The sequence below is a fragment of the Diplotaxodon limnothrissa genome, linkage group LG14 (assembly GCF_057381915.1).
Source record: "Diplotaxodon limnothrissa isolate DT_005_m linkage group LG14, D_limnothrissa_male_GT1.1, whole genome shotgun sequence".
In the NCBI taxonomy this organism is placed as follows: domain Eukaryota; kingdom Metazoa; phylum Chordata; class Actinopteri; order Cichliformes; family Cichlidae; genus Diplotaxodon; species Diplotaxodon limnothrissa.
In genome coordinates this window covers 23,423,967-23,445,476 of record NC_140609.1, presented here as the reverse complement: position 1 = coordinate 23,445,476, position 21,510 = coordinate 23,423,967, and the positions used below count along the sequence as shown (strand labels likewise).

General features: G+C 40.7%; 1 protein-coding gene across 1 annotated transcript in view; it reads right to left on the bottom strand.

The window, feature by feature from the left end:
• The window catches only part of drd2a (dopamine receptor D2a), a 28,456-nt gene extending 9,838 nt beyond the window's left edge, over positions 1-18,618 (bottom strand). The window contains exons 1-2 of the mRNA XM_085370014.1: positions 18,319-18,618; positions 75-184 (exon numbers count right to left, since the gene is read on the bottom strand). Of these exons, the coding sequence (XP_085226140.1) occupies positions 75-184; positions 18,319-18,597 (389 nt within the window). The 5' untranslated portion in view covers positions 18,598-18,618. The remainder of the gene's footprint in view (positions 1-74; positions 185-18,318) is intronic.
• Positions 18,619-21,510: the final 2,892 nt, after the last annotated feature.

Genomic DNA, 21,510 nt, shown 5'->3' with positions numbered 1-21,510 from the left:
CAGGTAAAGATTTCCATCGGAAATCCATGCTGGAATCATAACAGGCTAAACAATCTGCGAGGTGGCAAACTCACCGATCAATGCTGATGGCACAGAGATTGAGGATGCTGGCTGTACACATCATCACATCCAGAGTGACAAAGATGTCACAGTGGATCTTGCTAAAGCGCCACTCTCCCACCACCTAGGAGAGGAAAACATCCACAAATGACAGTTAACTGCCAGAGTCAACAGAAAAAAGTCAATATGCTAGCAATGGAAGCTTCTTGGCAAAAATAATGTGTTTGTGTTCAGCAATAAAAAGCAAACCTGACACTAAAGCCTTCTTGCATAATTTCCCATATCATTTCAAACTTGGCAACACAAAGAGAGAAGCAAAGGAACAAAACTGAGACATAAGAGGAAAGAATGGATGACTGAATTATGAATGAGTAAGTATTAAAAAAGCATCCGTTCTATCACATGAAGAGATTTCTTGCTGTCATAAACATTTTGCAAGAGCTCCAAATCCAAATAATATGTCAGTTTCTTTTTTATGAAGAATTTTACAAGTGACTAGTTGAAATTTGACAGATTATCTTATCTCTCCACTTACAGTGGTAAGAAGTAAAAGCTTCAAAAACATATAGACATCCTCCTTAGACAAGACAAGTATTCTTTACCATGTATCCTACTCTTTAGCTCGAGGAAGCGTTTGATCAAAGACGAGATCGAAACCTGTTTGAATTCATGCCACCGTTGCTCTCAGCTGTATGATCTAAGCTCATGATGAAACCAACATCAGTGATGTTGTGACAGGTCTGAAGCCGCCCAGCTTGTCTGACACTGAAGCCTGCCTGTTTCCTCCCACAGCTCTATCAAGGGTAAGGGAGATGTGTTTGTTCAGGGGCAACTCCTGCCTGGCTGATTAATCTTTGTCTTGTGGATGTGTCTTCATAAAACTAAGCTCCCATCATTAAAGAGCTGTAACTTTTTGCTGGTGTCGTTATAGCCAGTTTTCTGTTGCCCTGAAAACTGATTTCACCTCTCCTCTCTTCTCTTTTCCACAATTTTCCAACCTTTAACTCTTGACGTTTCTCTTCACTGTGGCTAAGCACCACTATGATAGTATGCTTTCATTTTGACTGTTTCTCTCTTTGCTATCATCCTTTTGCTCCTTGCACTTGACTTTTATTTTTCAGTCAAAGCTACTCCAACACACCCGTGCAAGTTCCCGTCCTGCTAGAGCTGCGAACAAATTTTAGTGTTAAAATTTAAAAGGCCTACAAGAGCTGAAAGCCATTTCATGTCCTTGTGGCTGCAACTGAGGTCTGTTCAGTCTATGTAGCGAAACACCTTTTGTGGATATTAAACAGCTTTTTACAAGACAGTCATAATAAATGCATGTGTGCCAAAACTGGCGTGATCCCCTGTCAGGAAACATCGATCTGTCCTTCTCAGTTATCCCACCGTTTGCATTTTTCTGTTAAAGTGAAGATGACTTTAATCTTTTGAAGTTAAATTATGACACATCATCATTTTATGCTGTGAAATATTTATATAGATTTTTGTCATTATAAGTGTATTCAGTTGAAAACGTTGTGTTATGAGGTCTTTACTTTATTCAAATCTGTTCATTTTGAGTCATTTGTGCCAAATTTGAAGATATTACCTCAGCATGTTCAGAAATATTTCATTCATGAGAATGGGAATGGGATGATTAACCCAATGGCATTATGCTTCTGGCAACAAATGAAAACTGTAGGCAATAAAAAGATAGAAATTATGACAAGTTTACTAATGTTGTCCATCAGCAACACACAACAGTGCTATTATATTATTGAATTTTAATGATGGGTTTATTTGTTTCTCCTTAAATCCTGCACTTCACTTCATTATTGAAATTAATTGACTGCATCTTTGTTTGCAAATTAGTAGATTGTTTGAAGAACTTTCCATTCCCATAATGGGTTTTCTTGTAATACTGCAGTGTCATTTTTATTTGCCAAGCTCATTTTTTTGGTGAATTATCATCTATAATTCATATTATGCATACCACTTATGCATATGCATATCACTTAGAGGGTATTGGCATTTGATTTCAATCTACAATGCTGGGAAAAAGTAGAAATAAGGATGTTTTTTTTTTTCATCATTGTTTTTATTGCAGATTTTCCTTTAACACGACAGTGTCTCGACAGTAGACACAGAACAACAAAACAGTACAAACACAAAACGTACACAACAGCTCTTAAATAAGGCATAATACAAGATACAAAATACAAAATATAACATACAAGAGGTGGTGAGTCAGTCTTACAGCGCCCGGGTGGTGATCACGTGTGTAGTAGTCCTTTGAATAAGATAGCGGAAAGGTCCGGTCCAATATAGTCCAAAAAGGGGTGCCACATCCCATAGAACTGACCCACACTGTGGTGTATAACGTGTGTGAGGTATTCCAGAGGAATCAGTTCAAAAACTATTTTGCGCCAGCCACAGACAGTGGGAGTCCTATCGTTGATCCATTGTAAGAGGATATTTTTCCTGGCTGCAAATGTTAGAGTGTTATACAATCTTTTGTTGGAAGACCTAGAATCAGGGACAAAGGGTCCATCTCTATATCAACGTGGAAGATTTTCCCCAGTTCACCTGTAATGTCAGCCCAGTATTCTTGAAGCTTATAACAGGACCAAAAACAGTGAGTTAAAGTCCCTACATCAGTTTTGCACTTAAGACACACAGGGGAAAGAGAGCGGCTGAAGAGGTGTCTGCGGTGAGGGGATACGTGTAATCTGTGTAAAATCTTAAATTGGATTGCTCTTGTCCGAGTACAAATTGAAATCCTTTTTGCGAGAGACCAAACGGTATCCCACTTATCTTCATCTATGGTTACCGACAGTTCCCTCTCCCACACACCTCTAATCCCCTGCGCATCAGTGGTAGTCAAAGCATTAAGCACATGGTAAAATGAACTCAGAGACACCATCAGCTGTTGCCCAAACAAAACCCTCTCAACATCAGATACTTCAGGGTGCTCAGCAAGGGTTGTATTGTGAGTGATATAGTGTCGTATTTGCAAAAAACGAAAGAAATCCTGTCTAGGCAAGCCGTAACTGTTGGTAAGCTGTTCAAACGACATGAGTTCACCACCCGAGAAAAGGTCACCAAGAGACTTAATATTCTTATCAGACCATCGTTGAAAGCCGGGGTCCAAAGAACCCGGAGGGAAAGCAGGGTTATTCATTATAGGGGTAAAGGTTGATGTTATTCTCGATCTTCCCTCAAGACGGCGGACAATTCGCCACGCTTTTAGGGTGTTGATTGTTACAGGATTTGTACAAAGGGCCTTGATTCCGTTAAAATCATTACAAAATAATAGATCGCTCAGTTTGCATTGTGACAGAGCTGTCTCAATATCCGACCAGATTGAGGTTTTACCCCTAACCCAGTCGCTCACAAATCTTAAATGGGCAGAAAGCTGATACAATCTAATATTAGGTAGATCCAAGCCGCCCCTGGAGCTTGGCAGATGCAACACTGCCATCTTGAGTCTGGGTCTGCGCTTGTTCCAGATGAAAGAGGTGAGCCAACCATTTATGTCCTTCAGTACTCTCTTAGAGAACAAGACGGGGATCATTTGGATAGGATACAATAGCCTGGGCAGCACATTCATTTTGATCAGGGCAATGCGTCCTAGCCAGGAGACAGGAAGTGACGCCCACCGCTCTAGGTCCTGTTTGAGTTTGCCAAATAAGGGTGTGAAGTTGGCTTTGTACAATTGGTCGAGAGACGGGGTAATAAAGATCCCCAAATACACAAATCCATTAGGAGACCATTTAAAAGGAAAGGAAGGAACAGTAGCCGGTGAAGGAAACTGTTTCCAGGGCCTACTCCGTGGATCGGCTTCCTCCGAGGCGTGGACGTCTATCAGCAGAGAATTTACCTTAGTCTGTAACACAGTCAAATATATTCTCAAGTAATATTCAAGCATGCCATTCAGCGTGTTAGTACGAGCAGCTCGGGAGCAGCTTGGGAGAACAAGAAAACAGAGACTGCTTTAGATTGTCTTCCCAAAGTGACTCAACTTTATTCACAAGTACAACAGTTTATATAGAGGGTAAAATTCATGAGACAGCAGATTTATCAGTTTAAACCAGTACAGACCAAGATAAGGCAGCGTCTTCCTGCCCATGGGTGAAGAAGCATCCTTTGTGTAGTTTATTAGTTCAGCTACAATTGTGATTATCTCAGCGACATATTTTCAAGGCACAAAACGAAGAGTTCTTTCATTAGTGAAATCTGAAACAAACCATTTGGCCTTCAACAGGCGTCTAAAAGATTAAGAAACTAATGTAGCTGAGGGAGTGATCTCTGTGGTATTTCAACCTTGTTGAATGACAGAGTTTTCCTGTATAATGTCACTATAAAACAATATCCAGTAAATGCTCCCATGGTACTAAAATACCTAACAGCCGGCATTGTGAAAAGAGTACCGAGAGGCATGGCCTCTGACTTAGCCAAATTGATTCTATAGCCAGAGAAATGGCTAAACCTGTCAATCACCTCAATGAGACTGGGTACGGATGTTACAGGGTTAGTCAAAAGAATCAAGATGTCGTCCGCGTATAAGGTTATTTTATGACACAGCTGTCCAATCTCTAAACTACGTATTGTGGGCGTCGCCCTTATGGCCTCAGCAAGAGGCTCTATGGCCAGAGCGAATAGAAGGGGCGATAAGGGGCAGCCCTGCATAACTCCCCTATGAGTGTTGAAGTAATCAGACCTAAATCCATTAGTCAGGACTGCTGCCTGTGGATTATTGTAGATAACTTTGACCCATTTTATAAAATTCTCCCCTAAGCGGAATTTGCCCAGAGTATACAACAAATAAGACCACTCAATTCTGTCAAATGCTTTCTCCGCATCGAGAGAAAGCACCAGGCCGTCAATAGATTTTTGCTTGAAAGCTACAATAGCATTCAGTAAGCGTCTAACATTGGTGGCTGAGTTTCGACCCTTTATAAAGCCTGTCTGGTCCTCCCTTATCAGCACAGGTAAAAAATTTTCTAAGCGGGTGGCCAGAATTTTAGAAAGCAGTTTCCTATCTACATTCAAGAGGGCTATAGGTCTATAGGATCCGCACAAATCAGGACACTTCCCTTTCTTTAGAATTAGGGAAATGTTGGCTTCCTTCAGTGTCTGCGGGAATTCACCCGTAATGAAGGAGTGGTTGAACATATCAAGAAGCGGTTCCACAATAATATCCCGAAACTGTTTATAAAATTCACAACAGAAGCCATCAGGCCCTGGCGACTTTCCACTTCGCAGTGATTTAATAGCCTTAAACACTTCGGTCTTAGTTATAGGGCTGTTAAGGGCAGTCTTCTGTTCCTCTGACAAATTTGGTAAGTCGAATTGGGTGAAGAAATTATGCATCAGCTGCACCCCCTCCGGGACTTGTTGAGAAGAGTACAAGGCTTCGTAGAACTTCTTAACACAGTCATTTATCAGTTTGTTTTCATATATCTTGTGGCCACCTTCATCAGATATCGCTGCAATGGTATTCGATTCTGCGCGCTTCTTAACATAGTACGCCAGACATTTACCGGCCTTATCTCCATGCTCGTAGAACCTCTGTCTGGTGTATTTAAGTTTCTTCTCTGCATCTCTGGTAAGAAGGCAATTCAGCGCTGACCTGAGTGCGGTTATTTCTTGCCATAATGGTGGTGATGGGGAGGCAATATATGTTTTCTCCTTATCCATCAATTCGCTCTCTAAAGATTTTTGTTCCTCCATCCGTTGTCGCTTCTTTGTCGCAGAATACGAAATAATTAGGCCCCTCGCATAAGCTTTGCATGTTTCCCACAAAACAGAGGCAGTAGTAGCTGAGGGGGTGTTGATATCCAAAAACGCTTTAAATTCTGCAGAGAAGTGAGAGGTAAATTCCTCATCCTTAAGAATAATGGTATTAAGCCTCCAGTGGCGGGACCTATGAAGCGCAGCTTTAAGATCGAGATCCATGATTACCCTAGCGTGATCTGAGATGATTATACTTGTTATGTCGCACGATACTACTGAACCTAAGTCAGTTTTCGGGAGAAAAAAGTAATCAATTCTAGTTTGGGACCTATGCGGAGCCGAAAAAAATGTGTATTGCTTATCGGAGGGGTGAGTATATCTCCAAGCATCCACAAGTCCAAACTCGTCGCATAGAGCATGAAGCGCTTTGGCCTGAGGAAAAGGAGTTGCAATGCTGTGTGGAAATCTGTCCATAAGCGGATTTAACATTAAGTTGAAATCACCACCAATAATAACGGTAGAGTTAGGAAGAAATGGGGCTAATTCCAGAAACATTTTGGTAAGAAAGGTAGTTGGGTGGGCAGGTGGAAAATAAACATTCAGTAATAAGATATTTTGGCCTTGCAAAATCCCTTTGACTATCACGTAGCGGCCCTTCAGATCCTTAACGCAATCAGTTACTACAAAAGGTACATTTTTCCTAATCAACACTGCCACTCCTCTACTTCTTGTAGTGAAGGATGAAAAAAACACTTGTCCATATAATCCTTGTTGCAACTTCAAGTGTTCATTATTATCAAGATGTGTCTCTTGTAACATAGCAACATCTACACCGTCCTTTCTTAGACAAGTAAATATCTTCCTCCTCTTAATAGGGCTGTGAACCCCTCGTACATCCCAGGTGCATATTCGCAGCCTACTCATTATTAGACTTATTCATGTATCACACAAAGCATATTGAGCCAAAGGGTTCACCACACCCTGGTTGAAAAAAAAATAAAATAAAATAAAAATAAAAAAGGCATGAAAGAGCTGTGTGACGGAACATTCAAAGAACAGTGATTTGGCAACAGCCCTACTAAACATGTAGGGAAAAACCAATCTCCTCCTGCCCGTCGGGAAAGCCGAAGGGCATTGCACGCGCGTAACTCACGCCTACCCATAGACGAAAACACAGTCCGTCCGGTGCCCGATGGGGTGGAAGATTTCACCTGGTCGCTTATAAGCAGCGAGGACGAAAAAAAAAAGAGTCATATACGCCTAGATTCGGCAAGTACTCACACCGGTTAATTAAGGCATAGTGTGAAGAAAAGGAGTACTCCGGTGGTTACGGGGATTCAGGGCAGCGAGTCCGCGTAGGACGCAGCTGCCTCCGGTGTGTTAAATCTCTTCTCCTTGCCGTTGGCAAACAGCCTCAGTGTGGCGGGGTAGAGAAGCGCATAATCCACATTCTTCTTCCTCAGGCAGCTTTTCACCTCGTCGAAAGCCTTGCGTTTCTTGGCTACCGCCGCTGAATAATCATTAAAGAAGGAGACTTTGATCCGACTTGTTGGTTGGTTCGGCTGCGTAGCCAGGCGCCGAGCTGCGGCCATCACACGTTGTTTATCAGCAAAGTTGTGAAGCTTCATAATGATGGGTCTGGCGCGCTGGCTGGGGCCCGGCCTCGGTGCTAGAGAGCGGTGAGCGCGGTCTAGTTTGATCTTCCCATTTTTAGTTGTGAGCTCGAGATAGGAGGGGAGCCATGACTCCATGAAGGCGACAACATCATTTCCCTCCGTGCCCTCGGGAAGCCCGACCAGGCGAAGGTTACATCTGCGGCTGCGGTTCTCTAAATCGTCCATGTGGTCTGCCATGTCAGTTACTTGTTTTTCGAGTCGAGCCACTTTCGCCTGCAATACACCTGCCGTGTCTTCCACGCCTGAAATCCGTATCTCGGCGTCTCCCACCCGTGTCGCCAGAGCCTGGATCCGAGACGTCTGTTCACGGATTGCGGCCAGCACAGTATCAACTTTAACATCCAATAAAGTTGTAATGCTGTCAGTTATCTTACTCAGAGCCGCAAGGATATTCGGGTCGATATCACTCCCAGTTTCCTCAGCGTCAGCGGAGATTTCTGTGTCGCTGGCGTTAGCTTCTTCAGGCTCAGCCGCCATAGGACCCACAATGTCGCTAGCTTGCACAACCGGAGCTGTCTTTTTCTTAGACCTGACGTTAGGCATTTTAGAAAAATAGTCGTCCAGACTCATTATAGAGTTACTCCCACGCACATTTGTAACGTTTCACCAGGTGAACACGTATTTTAGACGGATAATCGGGGGACCTCACCGGAGCACAGCGAGACGGGTGTTCGCGCTACGTAGGGTTGCCAACCGTCCCTTAAAAAACGGAATCGTCCCGTATTTAGAAACAAAAGTACACGTCCCGTATTGAGCTAATAAGGGACGCACTTTGTCCCGTAATACAGTGAGAATCAAAAGTAGTCTATAAATGTTAATGGAATTAACGCTTTGTTTGAAAACATAATTCCCAGCCCCTCTCCTGCTTTGTGACCAATGAGCTGACAGCACACTTATGACAATTCGAGTATGACAATTCAGATTATCTCATTGGTCGAGGAAAGGTCGCTTGCGGAGAAAATACCTGAAGACAACAGATGACCACAACAACAAGCATGGCCAACAGGGAAACAAACGCCGACACTGCGGTGCACGTCTCGGATGACAGTACACCTAAAGCTGGGCAGACACTGTGATTTTTTTCAGTCACGTTATTCAGCTCTTGCTCAAACTGCACGATTGACTCGCAGGGATTAGAAGTTTGCAGGTCACGATGCAGGGTCTCACACTATACGGCCCGATGCTCTGATGCGACCTGAGTGCTCACACTGTGCCAACATAACATGAAGGTTATAACAGAAAATCTGTCGCTCGCTCTCTCTGTCTTTCACTCACACAGACACACCACCATCAACTTTGCTAAATTGCTAATGAAAAACATGATCAGGCAGCTGTGATTGAGCAGCAGTGTAAATCCAACTATTTTCACGGTTGTTGTGGTCGTGATAATTTTGTGATGCCACATCGAAAAGGCTCGGATGAGCTTTCCAAAGTTCTACAAGTGCCTCCATCACTTGTGTCCAGATCACACGCTGCACAGCCGTGCACGATGTTTACGTGTTTGCGCATGAGCAGTGTGAGCGGCTGTGGTGACACCCTCACGAGCGATTGATGATCGGGAGCTGGTCGTGAGGTGTTAATCGCTTCTCGTTACCCCACGTATACTACACGATGCACGATGAAGGCCAAAATCGGGCCGATCACCAAATCGGTCGCACGACTCAAAAATCGGCTCAAAATGGGCCAAAAATCGCACAGTGTAAGCCCAGCGTTAGACCAGCAATGTTTGATCCCCTCAGAGAAAGAAAAAAAGGCTGCAAAAGTACAGGGAGGACTGGGAAAAGGAAAACACCTGGCTGGGAAAGTGCACGATAACACATATAAAGCGCACTGCACTGTGTGCCGGAGCACTTTTTCCATAGGCATGCTTCTAGTGGTGGGCACAAGAAGAACATGAGGGGCATGAAAGCTCGGGGAACCCTTAACCAATTTTTTGTCCACCAGGCCACGGCAGAAGCAGATATGGTATGTAAACACTGGTTTGTTGTTTAAACCCTCTGGTTAAGGTTAATATGGGCATGTGCGGTGAATATCAGCGCTATGTGGCCAGAAGTGTGATAATATCATTTATTTTGTGTAATAAACAACTGCAAGGATGGATGATTACAACAAATAGATGAATAATACATAAAAGTAATACATAGATGAATAATGATGATGAGTTAAGGTGCGTAATCATGGGAACAAGCGGGTTTACAAACAGGAGCAGCTGATTAGCATTAGAAAAGCTGAAATAATACCTCAACTGAAGCCAATTGTACTAAATGCACTATATGTGCACTGTTACAAGAATATTTTTCTTTCTATTGTTTTCTATTAATTTATATAATTTTAAGTTAAGCAGGACAGAGTTCTTTTAAAGAAAGATTTACTTATATTCTCAAAAGTTAAGCATGACAGGCTTCTGTTTAAGAAAGAGACCTGTTTTACTGTGTTAATGTTGTCATTTTGAGCTAAAAATAAATGGCTAAATGATCATTTGTTTCCCATATGGTCATATCACAAAGAATATGCATCTGCTTAAATCAAATTCAAGTCAAATGGTTAAAAAATAATTTCACACACACAAAAAAAGAGCTACCACACTGGGAAGGGTGAAGACAACTGGGTTGCCCGGCCCTGGCCACGAGGTGTCCCTTATTTATTTTTCAGGGAGTTGGCAACCCTAGCGCTACGACGCCATCTTGCCAACACGTAACTCGAAATAAGGATGTTATATGAGATACATCATTTACTAGTCAAATGAATTCTCATTTGTCAACTGGAGAAAGGATTAGCTGATTTGGATTTAAATGAGTCATTCCTTTGACAGTCAAAATAATGTGCTGTTTTATTAATTCTTATCTTTTATTAATGCTTTATAACTAAAAAGAAGGAAAATGTATTATTTTAAAAATGCTATTTTTGCTCAGCAGGGTGGAGCATCAGTATCTGTGTTTTACTGACAGAAGTGCTACATGTCTTTGAACATCAATGTTTTTCTTCCCACCTTTACTACAATTAACAATTTTTGTGCATGTTTTGACTTGTGGTGTCTACCTTGCAAAGCAGCTTGATTCTTATTGTAAGATTCATAAGATCAGATTTTGAGCTACAAGACTTCTGGAATAATGTCCTTTGGGCAGGAAAGAGCAAAGTGGAGATATCTGGCTATAAATCTGGCTTTAATACACACCACCACATTTGGTGTAAACACAGCATAAACACAGCAGCGCAAACACCTCATACCAGGTGTCAAGCACAGTGATGGACGGTGATTTGGGCTTGTTTTGCAGTTACAGGATCCAGGGACTTTGCAGTCATTGAGTTGACTATGAACATCTCTGTATATAAAAGCATTGTAGAGCCAAATCTAAGTCTATCAGTCAGAGAGTTAAAGCTTTGCCAAAATATTGTCATGCAACAGGACAATGATTCCAAGCACAGCGGCAATATTTTTCCAACTTTGATGAATGGTAATAATTTTAGACAAGAGTGGCACCTGGTGTGCTCTTCTGCTTCTGTAGCCCATCTGCTTCAAGGTTCAATGTGTTATGCATTCAGAGATGCTCTTCTGCATACTATGATTGTAATGAGTGTCTATTTGAGACACCATTGCCTTAAACTGGGAGCAGGCTGGCAATTCTCCTCTGACCTCTGGTATTAAGCAGATTTTTAAATATAGAACTGACTTTGTCTTTTAGGATCTTTGCAAATCCTACACATGGTCAAGTGGAAAAATCCCAGTATTTTAAGTTTCTGATATGCTTCGACTTTTAACAACAAACATGCCACATTCAAATCATTTAAATTGCTTTCTTTCCCATTCTGATGCTCAGTTTGACATAAAGCAGGTTGTATTGACCATGTCTACTTCCCTGAATGCATTGAGTTGCTCCCATGTGATGGCTGATTAGATTATTTCCCATTACAAGCAGCTGAACTTCTGTACCTTAAAAAGTGGCTGATGAATGTGATACATTAAAGTAAATCAGAAAATTTCCAAAAAGATTCTCATGCCCATCCAAATAATTGAATTCAGGTGTTTTTTGGATCACTTTAATGATCACTGGTGTATTACATCAAGCACCTAGGCATGCAGACAGCGTCTACAAACATTTTCGAATGAATGTTTCGCCCATAGCAGCTCAGTAAATTCCAACATAGTAATGTGATAGGATGTGCAGCAAGTCCAGTTTAGAAATTTCCTCACAACTAAATATAAGTCAACTCTTATTGGTATTATGACAACAACAACAGCAACTCAGCCATGAAGTGGTAGGCCAGCCAAAATCACAGAGCGGGGTCAGTAGATGCTGAGGTGCATAGTGTGCAGAGATCATCAAATTTCTACAGAATCAGTAGCTACAGATCTCCAAATTTTATGTGGCTTTCAGATTACCTCAATTCAATTTATTTATATAGAACTAAATCACAACAACAGTCTCCTCAAGGGGCTCATCAGAACAGCTGTATCCACATTATGAAATGCGATGCAGCGTCTGATGCAGTTGGGTTAAAACTGGACTCTAGAGGAATGGAGACATGTTATCTTGAGCGATGAATCATGCTTCCCCGTCTGGCAATCTGATGGAGGAGTCTGGGTTTGGAAGTTGTCAGGAGAATGGTACCTATCTCACAGCATTGTGCCAAGTAAAAGTTTGTTGGTGTGGTGTGGGGTTGGTTTTCAGGAGTTGTGCTCGGCCCCTTAGTTCTAGTGAAAGGAACACTTTAATCTTCAGCATACCAAGACATTTTGCACATGTTCCTAACTTTGTGGAAACGTTTTGGGGGTGGCCCCTTGATTTTCCAACATGACTGCGCACCAGTGCACAAAGAAAGGAAAGGACCATAAAGACATGGATGAGCGAGTTTGGTGTGGAAGAACTTGACTGGCCTACACAGTCCTGACCTCAACCTGATATAACACCTTTGGGATAAATTAGAGCAGACACTGTGAGCAAGGCCTTCTCGTCCAACAACAGTCTGACCTCACAAATATGCTTCTAGAAGAATAGTAAAAAAAAATTCCTTGTGGAAAGCCTTCGCAGGAGAGTTGACACTGTTGTCTGCAGAGGATGGGTAGATGTCATTTAAACCATGAAGAATAAGAATAGGATGTTATTCTAGTTCACATGTGAAGTGAAGGCAGGCAAGGGAAAACTTTTGGCAATATAGTGTACGTAAATAGGCAAATAACCAATAAATACATACATGAATAAATAATCATATTGGTAAAAATGGAAATTTGACTCTGTAATGCAGCGGTCCTCAACCCCCGGGCCTCGGACCGGTACCGGTCCGTGAGTCGTTTGGTACCGGGCCGCGAGAGCTAAGGCTCAGGTGTGAAATGTATGGTTTTCAAGGTTTTTATCGGTTTTCAGCGTTATTTTGTTATTGTTTTTATCGTTAACTCGGTTTTCCTGGGTCTTTTCACGTGTGTTATGAATAAATCTTCTTTTTTTTCGGTACCGGTACTAGTTTTATTTTGTTGTATTTATCTGTGACACCTTAAAGGCCGGTCCGTGAAAATATTATCGGGCATAAACCTGTCCGTGGCGCAAAAAAGGTTGGGGACCGCTGCTGTAATGTACACATGTAGAGCTTTACTACAAAAATGGGGTTATGTCACTCATCAGTCAGATGAGATTTTTCCCTGAAAATGTCAAAAGAAGTAAATACAACAGTAGGGCTGGGCGATATGGCCTAAAATTCATATCGCGATATAATTTGAAGCATGTGCGGTAACGATATATATCACGATATATTCTTTTCTTCTGTATAACGTATTTTCCACACTAAAAATCCTTTAATTTTCTCAAAAATTGAGAATGTTCCTTATGTATGAATTCTGGTTGTGCTTACTGACCTCGAACCGATTTCTGCGTGCAGAAATCTGTTAAAAAATGTTTTAGTACAGCTTTGGTAAGCCGCACTGCTTGATGGATTGTCAGAGCATTACGGCTGCCTAGTGAGGAGCTTTGCGGAGTAATATGGGTCCAAAACTCCGTCAACTTCAGGTCCCAAAGTAAAACAAACACTAAGAGTTAAAAACGGTCTAAATTCTTTCATCTTTAATTAAATCATCAGCATTGCTGCTTTATCGGGTGTAACAATTAAGTTTAACATCCATGCGTCCATGAAAACAGAATTTGTTAAATTTAATGGAGTTAGAAGTTAACAGGAAGTTAGCTCGCTAGTTTACACCTAAACATTTCATACCATGTTCTGACTGAGAGATTTTTTAAACTAATTAAAACGTACAGCTCTGCTACCAGTTCCGACATAAATGAAGACAGAAAACTAAACAGCAGTGGCATTTGTAGTAGGGCTGGGTATCGTCACTGATTTCTAGAATCGATTCAATTCCGATTCACAAGGTCCCGAATCGATTCGATCCACGATTCGATTTAATTCGATTCGATTCAATTCGATTTGAATCTGGGAAATTTTGACAGTCAGAAATATTATAATTCAGATCAGTACATTTACATATTTTTGTATCTATAAAAAGGAAGCTGACACACGCAAGACTTTATCAAAGGTGTGAGCATCACAGCAGATGCCTTTGTGTCAAAGTAGCTGAGGATAAAACACAGAAAAACATGAAGGTGATTTTCCTGGCCTGGGATTTTATAAAAATATTCTGCAGTACATCAAAAATGAAAGAAAACCATTAATCAACACATGAACATTACCTCTGAAGTTACAGCGGTTTTATTAGAGACACGACTAAACGTTTTGCATTTTGCATAATTTTAGTTTATGTTTGTTCAGTATTGAACGGCAGAAATTAGGTTTTCTTTTTGGAAGTATATAAAACGAAAAAAAAAAAGCGTCGGAAGTATCGAATAATGAAGAAAACAGATTTTTAGACGGGAAACTGTTCTTGAAGTACAGAGAGGGGGGGGGCAGCTGTGCATCGTGGTCGAAGCATAACAGTAAAAGTACACTGAATTCATGACGATGTTTATGTGAAGCATAGTTTGGATCTTCTTTTGCTGCTGGTTCGGTCAATATTGTTTAGAGAGACATCAAACTAACAGCTTTAGAATCAGCACATAAAAGGCCGGAAAAACACAAAGCGCAGACCCGCCGACAGATCAGAATCAGCGAGCTGTCGGCTTTCAGCCCCGACTGTGAGAAAGGCAACATCTAACTGATTCTGATCCGCGGGTTGCGCTGTGTGTTTAAGTCTTTGTGCAGAATCCGTGTTCCTGCTCTCATTTACTGTCTTAGCTGTTTGGTGGCTGTTGAAATTTTGTGAGATTTCACCTGAGATTCTGGCATTTCGGGCAAAATAAATTTATATTAAAAAATCGATTCAGGATTTTAATGAATCGATTTTACATTATCCAAGCCAGAATCGATTTTAATCAATAAATCGATTATAAAAACCCACCCCTAGTTTGTAGGGTTACTGAAGTTGGACTACCTGGTATATAATGTTGTGCTACGTGATTGCTAGCGACACAGCTATGTTAGCATAACATTAGCACAGTGAAGCTGGAGGATGGATGCCAACTTTTTTCCACTCGATAAAAGTTAACGTGCAGGATTCTGGTGGTTAGGGACAAATGCAATCGCATAGCAGGATGCTGTACTTCAGTCAGGAGAACAACTGAGATTATTCATCCACAATACAAGGTTAGTTATTAATATACTGCAACAACATGGGAATAGAACAGCTGCGAGAGAATTCAACATTAATGTATCAATGTTACGGAAGTGGAGGAAGCGCAGTTTTTGGCTTTCCCCATATTTCAAAAGTGCTTCATCTCTTTGCTATGACTGTCGCCCGCCATAATTTGCAGATGATAATGGTTTTAGCCGCTGCGATGCTTTTGACCAAAACAGGCGCAGCTTGATGACATCATCAACATGCGCTATCGCGATAGAGCGATATAGTCAAAATCTCTATCGTTGGCCAAATTTATATCGTTTCTATCGCCCACCCCTATACAACAGGAGCCATCACTCTACTCTACAAACTTTCTCTGGTTTCCAAATTGAAATTCTGTACACATATCAGCCACAATGCCTGACAGCATATTCTTTACAAAGCCTTAAACAGGATTTAAACTACAGCATTAGCTGCCTCCGCAGGTAAGGCGGGTGTTTATTCCTGCAGTTTTTGTGCAACACTGTTCATAGCCTTCATTAAATTCATGGCTCTGACCAGGTCACTGTAGCTGATCGCCAATTATGCACTCCAAGGTAATAGACTAACAGGTTTAGTTGTTGGCATGATGAATATTTTCCACTGATTACATTTATGAGCCATTTGGTTTGCAGTAGTTTTCAAACATCTGCCTGCTGTGTGGATGCTATAAAGACATGAGGCAACACCTTGAAAGCAAATATTCTACTATATACACGTTTTATTCACCCTTACTTTAAACTAACTCTCAACTTCTAGTTATGCAAAATGTTCCCTCCGTACGCTTTCTAAATCAGTCACACTAGGCAGAAAGCAAAACCTGCACTAATTAATGCAAATTTAGTATTTAATAATAAAGGGCAAGTTGAATAACCTGCCCACACTCTGTGACTATGTTCCCACTGTAGTTCATGCTGTTACATTCTTAACACGAGTTAATACGCGAGTTACATGATGACCTGAGTCAGTGGCATTCTAAAAAAATTCAGTGCCTACACATGAATACAGAAAAATAGGAACAAAAAGGAAAGATGAGGCTTGAAGAAAGGCCTCTCCGAGTTCAGCAAAAAACAGAATAAAACAAAAACAATATTGTAAGTATTGTCATGAAGTTTGTTTGTTTTAATCATCTGAAACGAAGCCTAATTTCAGATGGTGTCCGTGATGGAAGAAAGATGTTATGAAGAACATGAGTTGAATAATTGACAAATCTCTGCCTAAATTCCTCCGTTGTGAGCTCTGAACATATAAGGCCATCTTCACTCAACACGCTAATCCAGAGATTATGAAACTGTCTGGTGTTTACCTCAAAATGATGTGAACTGTGCAGCAGTTCCAAATAATTTCCTATTTTCAAGGATTTCTAGCGGACCAACTACTAGCGTCTCACTTTATCCCATCTCACATTAGTAGGAGGCCTGACAGCCTTGGAGGGACACACCAGAATCAGATGAGCATCCCACTCTAAACACAAGCTGGGAAGTAATCCCTTTTGACTTTGACAAACAGCCAGCACTTGCTTCCCAGCATATTATTCTAAGGAGGACTTCACTCTCCAAATTGCTGTTATTAGCCTGTTTGGATTAAATGGCTATAAAATTGAAGAAATCTGTTTCTTAATGCACCAAACTGCTCATGTGGGTCTCTCCCCCCCCCCCCCATTTAACTGTAAGAGATGTAGATTGAATGGAAAACACAGACGCCAAACATTTAGCTAAGTAAAATAATAATCCTATCGAGCTAGACTTTGATTCCTATAGATTTACATGAATAATTTTGCCAAACTACATTTATGATGTGTAGAGCCAGAACTAAGTGTGGGGCATCAGGAGAAACAAGAGCAGTCAACTACTCGGTGAGTGTTTTGTAATCTGATGTTATGTTTGCACACAACAGATCCTATAAAGGAACAGCAAACAGTCAGATTTTTGTCCAAAAGCATGCTGTGACTTATATTTGATGAAAGATCCGGAGTAGTTTTAGTGTTCGCCGTACTTCAAATGTGTTACACTTAGTAACGCACACTTGTTCAGTTAAATCTCTTTACACCATCAAAGACTTACTTTTCTGATATCAAATGCTATCTTTTATTGATAAAGTTTTATGCTGTAATTTGTGGGCTTTGATACGTTGCTGATTACAATTCATCTCCCACTTATGCGATCCGCTTTGATGTAGGCTCCCTCTGCATGTATCCAGCTGGCCAAATCAACAGAGACAACAAGTAAATAATTTGGATAAAAACAAACAGAATGTGCAGGTTGGATACTTTATGCATGAACGAGCTTGAATCTGATTGTTTTTGGCAATGACCACAAAAATATTCTTTTGTTTATTTGAAAAAATATGCCCAGATCATACGGACAGAGTTGGGCTATGAAATTCTTTAAATGCACTATAATCTGGTTAAAGTGATAATCATCAAGAGTTTCTGAGAAACATGGGGGGATTAAAGTCCCCGCAGTCTTAGATTGCTTTTTTTTCCTACATCAGACAGCGTGACCTGAAGCCTAATGGTCAGAAATAACCGCAGGATGAAGGAGGTAGCTTCCAGAGATGGGCAAAGATTTTTCAAAAAGACCGACCACATCCCACTCACTTGGCAGGATGTGCATGCTATTATGAAACATCGAAGTCTGCCTTCTCTTTAAAAATGTGATTCCGATGTGTCATATTTAAATGATGTACCATAATTCATTTAAAAAACAAATGCAGCAGTTCTCTGAATGAGAAAGGATGTAGCCCAGTATTTGGGTGAATTATAGCCTAACATCCAGCTCTTGTTCAAATAGACTGCTCTGACATTTTGCTGTTGTCACATAGTGGGACTACATTACAGGCCTTTATCCACTGCAGGACTGATGTGAACACATTAGTCTTCACCTTTGTATCACCTTGAGCCTGTGACCTGTAGTTAACTGTGGGTGACTGTTTGGCTCAAATCCTTTTCACCAAGATTATTTTACTGGCATGCAATTTCACTTAAAGTCCTGCCCTTTCCAGTTTTTTAACCCCTTTCTAAAAAGAATGATTTAAAAAGAAAACTAAATACTGCTTTTTAAGATGGCAATTTTCTGCTTTCTGAAAACCCGAGACACAGAGGGGAAAAAAAGGTTTAAGAAAAAGAAATAAAAGAGCATGTCTGCTGCATAGGTCATGTCAGGCTATATGTCTCTTCGAATATGGGCAAAGAGAGTGTGTGTGCGTGAATTTCTACAATCCTACCTCTAAGTAGACAACCCAGGGCATAACAAGTGTGGCCACCAGAAGGTCAGCGACAGCCAGGCTGACGATCAGGTAGTTTGTGGTGGTCTGCAGAGCCTTTTCCCTGGACACAGCCATACACACCAGCACGTTGCCGAAGACGATGACGAAGATGAGCAGAGTAAGCAGCATGGCGTAGTAGTTGTAGGGGTGCTTCTGCTCTTGGTCTGTATCGTTGAAGCTCCATGTTCCATTGTCATAGAAACTGTCATTGTAGGCATACTGGGTAAAGACATCCATTAGCTGTGAGTGACAAAGGCCAAGAATGGGCCCTGCAAAATATGCAAAAGGAAAGAAATACTTTATTAATGTTGTATACATTTAGGGTTTGCCGACTGAGAAATAAAAAGCTACAGGATGACATCTGAGGTTAAGTTTTCAAGATTTTGATACAGGTTTATCTTGTAATGGAAATGTAAAATTAATATCTTTCCTCAGACACTGTACTCCAGTTCAAAGCAAAAACAGACCTTCGAAGTGTTTTGCTAAGGGCATTCCTTAGTAGGTACTTAGCCATCTTTGGCTGCAGTTAGAGCATCAAACTTCGTGTGGATTTATCTAACAAGTCTAACACATCGATTTTCTTGGTAGAATTGAAACCAATTTTTTGGTTTCTTTTGTGTTTTTTAACTATTATATTTATTTACCTTTGTTTTAAAAAAAAACCTGACAAGATGTTAAGAACATTTGATGGCAGAAATATCAACAGCTAAAAGGGCACCTGCACAAATTTGAAACCATTTTAACTAACCACTAGTTATGTACCATAAGAACACACATACAAGCATATGGACATTATATAAACATAACACATGTAATTAAGAGGCAACATCATCAAGATAAACAACAGAAAGACATCAGAGAAGCAGATAAATAGGAAAAAAAAAACACACCAAAAGAACAAAATGCAGAAACATTAGCAGAAAAAGTTAGGGGGGTACTGGCAGGTTGGGAAACAGCTGCAAAAGTGGCAATATATGGAGTGATCCCTATTATTTTAGTTGAGGATGACTTTGTTCAGTTAACAGTTTTTTAAAATTTAAAGAGAAAGAAGAGCAGTGATCTCAGTGACACGGTAAAGGTATGAAGAGCACGAACTAATGCATATTACAACAGGTTCATGAGGTTAACCACTTACCAGAGAAATACAGAGTATGAAAAGTAAGAATATCTATCTCCATAGTTCACCGTTGTGTGCTGACCGGCGTTAGTCTAACACAAGAATGGTCTGTTTATCCATCAAAGCTAAGGTGGAGAACAATCTGTTTGGGAATACTACATCATTAGGTTAATCTTTAGATTGTAGCCTGCTGACATGATGTGAGAAGGACATGGTGATCTATGATAAACCCTCAAATGCGACAATCTTTCAGGCTACAAGGGGGACAGAAGCCTTCCTACCAGATCACACAACATCGTCTTGGTAGTGTTTGGAGTAGAGGCCCTGACGGCTGAAGTGGAATAAGTGCTGCATCTGACAAGTGACTAAGGGCATTAAGAACTGTTTATCGGTGTAAAAGTTACCAGGACCATTCACACAGAAGTAAAAGTGGATATAAAAAAATCTGCAAACCTTGTTGTGAGCATGAACTATTATCTATATATTGAACTATATCGATTGACCTCTTCGGTCTGCATCCATCCATTTTCCAGTGACAACAGGCTCATGCTAGCGACAGACATACAGACATACAGCATGTAAACATTACTGCATCCTCTCAGCTGAGCTTTGATGGATACCATTTTGACTGACATATCAGACCAATGTATTCTGCCATGTTTATGGCTGGTACTTCTACACATCCCTATAACACCCAACCTGACCTAAAGAGACCCTAGTGTCTCCCACTAGGGTGGGAATACAAAATTATGTAACACTAAATACAAAATTATGTAACTGTGTTGGATAATGTTAACTTCCACCAAGTTCCTTCCACTGTTCTGAATAAAATATGAGAGGAGCACTTTTTAGCATGATGTTGGTAAGTATGCAACCACCAGCCACAACATCATTTGTTATACACCATGAATGCTAGCCGTGAGGACACTGAAAAGTTATTTTAGGGCATGGTTGCACCATGGAAGGAGACTTCTTCCCTAGTCCACTGTGAGGGAAGACATCATATATGCATTATTAATAAGAGAAACAGATGTCCATCAAAAATATGACAAATTGTGGAATTTTAAGCTATTTGGAGGTGCAATCTGTTGATTTTTGCTGAAGAAGTGCACGTGTTACATATGGATGACTGATTCTGACAACCATGATTTTCACTGTAAATCATGGTTGTCAAAAAAAGAAGCCAACACTCAGATACTAATCAGTGCAAAAATAAATAAATAAGTAAATAAAAAAACTTGGCTTATTTTCTTGGCTTACTTATTTGCAGCAGTAACACACCAACAGTGCCATCTTCACCTCTTCCAGTTGACACAATTTCACACAGCATCTGCGGACAGGACGCACAAAGCCCCTCCCCTCACTAGCAGCTGAAGTAGTCACCATTCACAATACTGAAGGACACTTTGAGGAGGTCAGTGGAGCTCATGTTTCAACAAGATTAAAGTATTAAACAGTTATTAGCCAGACCGGTGCAAATGTTAATGTTAGCTGTTTAACTATTAGCGATTATCCTGCAGCCACATTAGTTGTCATTTATTAATGGGCCAGCCAGTGGCTCATTAATAAGATGATAACATTAATCTTGGAGCTAGGATTCAAATACTATTGTTCATGCCTATCTGTAATTAATATACTGTAGAGCATGGAATTTTCTCATGAATTGTCTCCCAGTTTAAAATGAGAATCTAAAAATACCAGTGTGATACTGAATGTCATTCAGCTGGACAAAACTCACCCGTATACTGTACAATAAGCAATCAGTATCAGCAAGAAGAACAAAGCTTATTTTTGTTAAAGCACTGAAAAACAATTAGAGGCATTTTTCAGTTCGGTGAAACAATAACTAGATCGACTACTGCTTGCAGACACACAATAGACTTGTTTTGTCCCATGATACAGCTCTGACAGTTGTACTTAAAAAGCTTTCAGAATGAGACAAAGCAATTGTGGGGGGGAAAAAATCCTATGAGGTGATTCTTGGTGCCTGATTGTCCTCTACACATGCCCTTGGGAACTGTGACCAAAGGCCA